At 45.3% G+C, this 2783-nt stretch overlaps 1 protein-coding gene across 1 annotated transcript in view; it reads left to right on the top strand.

Moving 5' to 3' along the window:
- The window catches only part of LOC136855165 (uncharacterized), a 2883-nt gene extending 1170 nt beyond the window's left edge, over window positions 1-1713 (top strand). The window contains exon 1 of the mRNA XM_067132078.1: window positions 1-1713. This exon is cut by the window's left edge and continues 1170 nt beyond it. Coding sequence (XP_066988179.1) covers window positions 1-1668 — 1668 coding nt within the window. The 3' untranslated portion in view covers window positions 1669-1713.
- Window positions 1714-2783: the final 1070 nt, after the last annotated feature.

The following is a 2783-nucleotide window of genomic DNA, read 5'->3' as shown; positions in this document are numbered from 1 at the left end:
GATCTTTTGATTGGAAGAAACGCAGAGGAAAGAAAAGAAATGAAAAGTCGTTTTGAAGAGGCGAAGAAAGCTGGCCAGAGGAAGTTAGAAGAGAGTTTAAAGCAGGCTTTAGAGAACGAAAAGAGACTGGAAAGGTTAAACAGGGAATTGATGGTGGAAATAACGTCTCTGGAAAATCGTGTCGAAGAGAAAAATAAGTTACTGATGGAGAGAGAGGAAGACGAAACAGAAACGAGAAATATTTACCAGGAGAAAATGGTGAAGAAGGAGAAAGACCTGGAAAGCGCTCTGAAAGAAGGAACTCAGCTCGACTTCAGATTAAAAGAAGCTGAAGCCACCAATCGAGCGTTGGCTTCGCAGAATGAATGTTTCAAGACGGAGATTGAGCACTTGAGAGAAACCTTGGCTGAGAAAGAGAGGGAGGTCGACCATCTGAAGAAGCTGAAGGAAGCTTCAGAGCAAGAAGTAGCTGGTCAACGAAAGAGGAACTCCGATCTAGAACAACAATTTGAAAAGATTAAGGAAGGAAAAGCTGAGAAAGACCGGGAAATAATTTCACTGAAAAATTCTTTAGAAACTGAAAAGGATAAGAACAAAATTTTGAATAAAGAAGTTCAGCAGATGAGAAACTGGGTAGCTGAACTAGGGGGTCAAAATGCGAAGATGGAGGACGAATTGGCCCATAAAGACCAAGAAATATGTTCCCTGAAGAATTCTATAGAAAATGGAGAAGGAGAAAAAAGAATTTTGAACGAAGAGGTTCAGCAAATGAGAAATTGGGTAGCCGAACTTGGAGGTCAAAATGCTATACTGGAGGAGGAAATAGCTATGAAGGACCAGCAGATCAATTCACTGAAGAATTCTTTAGAAAATGAAGAAGGAGAAAAAAGAATTTTGAACGAAGAGGTTCAGCAAATGAAAAATTGGGTAGCTGAACTTGGAGGTCAAAATGCGAAGATGGAGGAGGAACTGGCCTATAAAGAACAAGAAATATATTCACTAAAGAATTCTTTAGAAAATGGAGAAGGAGAAAAAAGAATTCTGAATGAAGAAGTTCAGCAGATGAGAAACTGGATAGCTGAACTAGGAGGCAAAAAGGCCAAATTGGAGGAGGAAATAGCTATGCAAGACCAGCAAATCAATTCACTGAAGAATTCTTTAGAAAATAGAGAAGAGAACAACAAAATTCTGAAAGAGGAAGTTCAGCTGATGAGAAACTGGGCAGCTGAAGTAGAAGGTGAAAATGCTGGCATGAAAGTGGAATTAGCTCAGAAGGACCGGGAAATAACTTTAATAAAGAATTATTTAGAAACTGAAGTAGAGAAGAACAAAATATTGAACGAAGAACTTGAGCAGACGAAGAAGTGGATGGCTGAATTAGAAGGCATAAATTCAAATATTAAAGGTAAACTTGCCCAAAAAGATGAAGTGATAACTTCAATGGCAAATGCTCTAGAAAACGAGAAGGGAAAAAATATAAATCTCATGAAAAAAATCAGGAAGCAGGTCAAAAAGCTGGATCACATCGTATCGTTGACGCTAACTATGGATCACTCTCAGGATTCAGACAAGGATGACAACAAAGGATCTTTGCCTTCCGCCAAAGTTGGAGACAGTGAGAAACCTACAAGTGATGCAAAATCAAAGGAATTTAATGAAGAAGTATGATGGCGGAAGGATTGCTACTTTTCGACCAGGAGGGAACAACAGTGACTGGTCATTTGATCATAGGACTTGGACCAAGAGTTGACTGTTGAGCCTGGAGTGTTTCCCCACGTGAGGCAACTGTCCCCCCCAGACAGCTACCTCTCTGGGCAAGCACTTTTGGCCAACAGTTGGTGGTCCTAGGGCTCTCTTGGACCAAGAGTTAACTGTTAAACCTGGAGTGTTTCCCCAGGTGAGGCAACTGTCCCCCCCCAGACAGCTACCTCTCTGGGCAAACACTTTTGGCCAACAGTTGGTGGTCCTAGGGCTCTCTTGGACCAAGAGTTAACTGTTAAACCTGGAGTGTTTCCCCAGGTGAGGCAACTGTCCCCCCCAGACAGCTACCTCTCTGGGCAAACACTTTTGGCCAACAGCTGGTGGTCCTAGGGCTCTCTTGGACCAAGAGTTGACTGTTGAGCCTGGAGTGTTTCCCCAGGTGAGGCAGCTGTCCCCCCCAGACAGCTACCTCTCTGGGCAAGCACTTTTGGCCAACAGCTGGTGGTCCTAGGGCTCTCTTGGACCAAGAGTTGACTGTTGGGCCTGGAGTGTTTCCCCAGGTGAGGCAACTGTCCCCCCCAGACAGGTACCTCTCTGGGCAAACACTTTTGGCCAACAGCTGGTGGTCCTAGGGCTCTCTTGGACCAAGAGTCGACTGTTGAGCCTGGAGTGTTTCCCCACGTGAGGCAACTGTCCCCCCCAGACAGCTACCTCTCTGGGCAAACACTTTTGGCCAACAGTTGGTGGTCCTAGGGCTCTCTTGGACCAAGAGTCGACTGTTGAGCATGAAGTGTTTCCCCAGGTGAGGCAACTGTCCCCCCGGACAGCTACCCCTCTGAGAAAGTACTTTTGGCCAACAGCTGGTGACTCAAGGGCTGGCCACAATGCCTCTTCGGAGGCACTCTTGGGCTAAGAGTTAACTGTTGAGACTGGATTGTTTCCCCAGGTGAGGCAACTGTTCCCCCAGACAGTTATCTCCCTGGGGAAATACTCCAGGTCCAACAGTTGACTTGTGGTGCAAGAGTGCTTCTGAAGAAGCATTGTGGGCAGCCCTTGAGCCACCAGCTGTTGGCCAAAGTACT

The sequence above is a fragment of the Macrobrachium rosenbergii genome, chromosome 30 (genome assembly GCF_040412425.1).
Source record: "Macrobrachium rosenbergii isolate ZJJX-2024 chromosome 30, ASM4041242v1, whole genome shotgun sequence".
Classification (NCBI taxonomy): Eukaryota; Metazoa; Arthropoda; class Malacostraca; order Decapoda; family Palaemonidae; genus Macrobrachium; species Macrobrachium rosenbergii.
The sequence above is the reverse complement of the archived record's forward strand: the minus strand, read 5'-3'. Positions and strand labels throughout refer to the sequence as shown.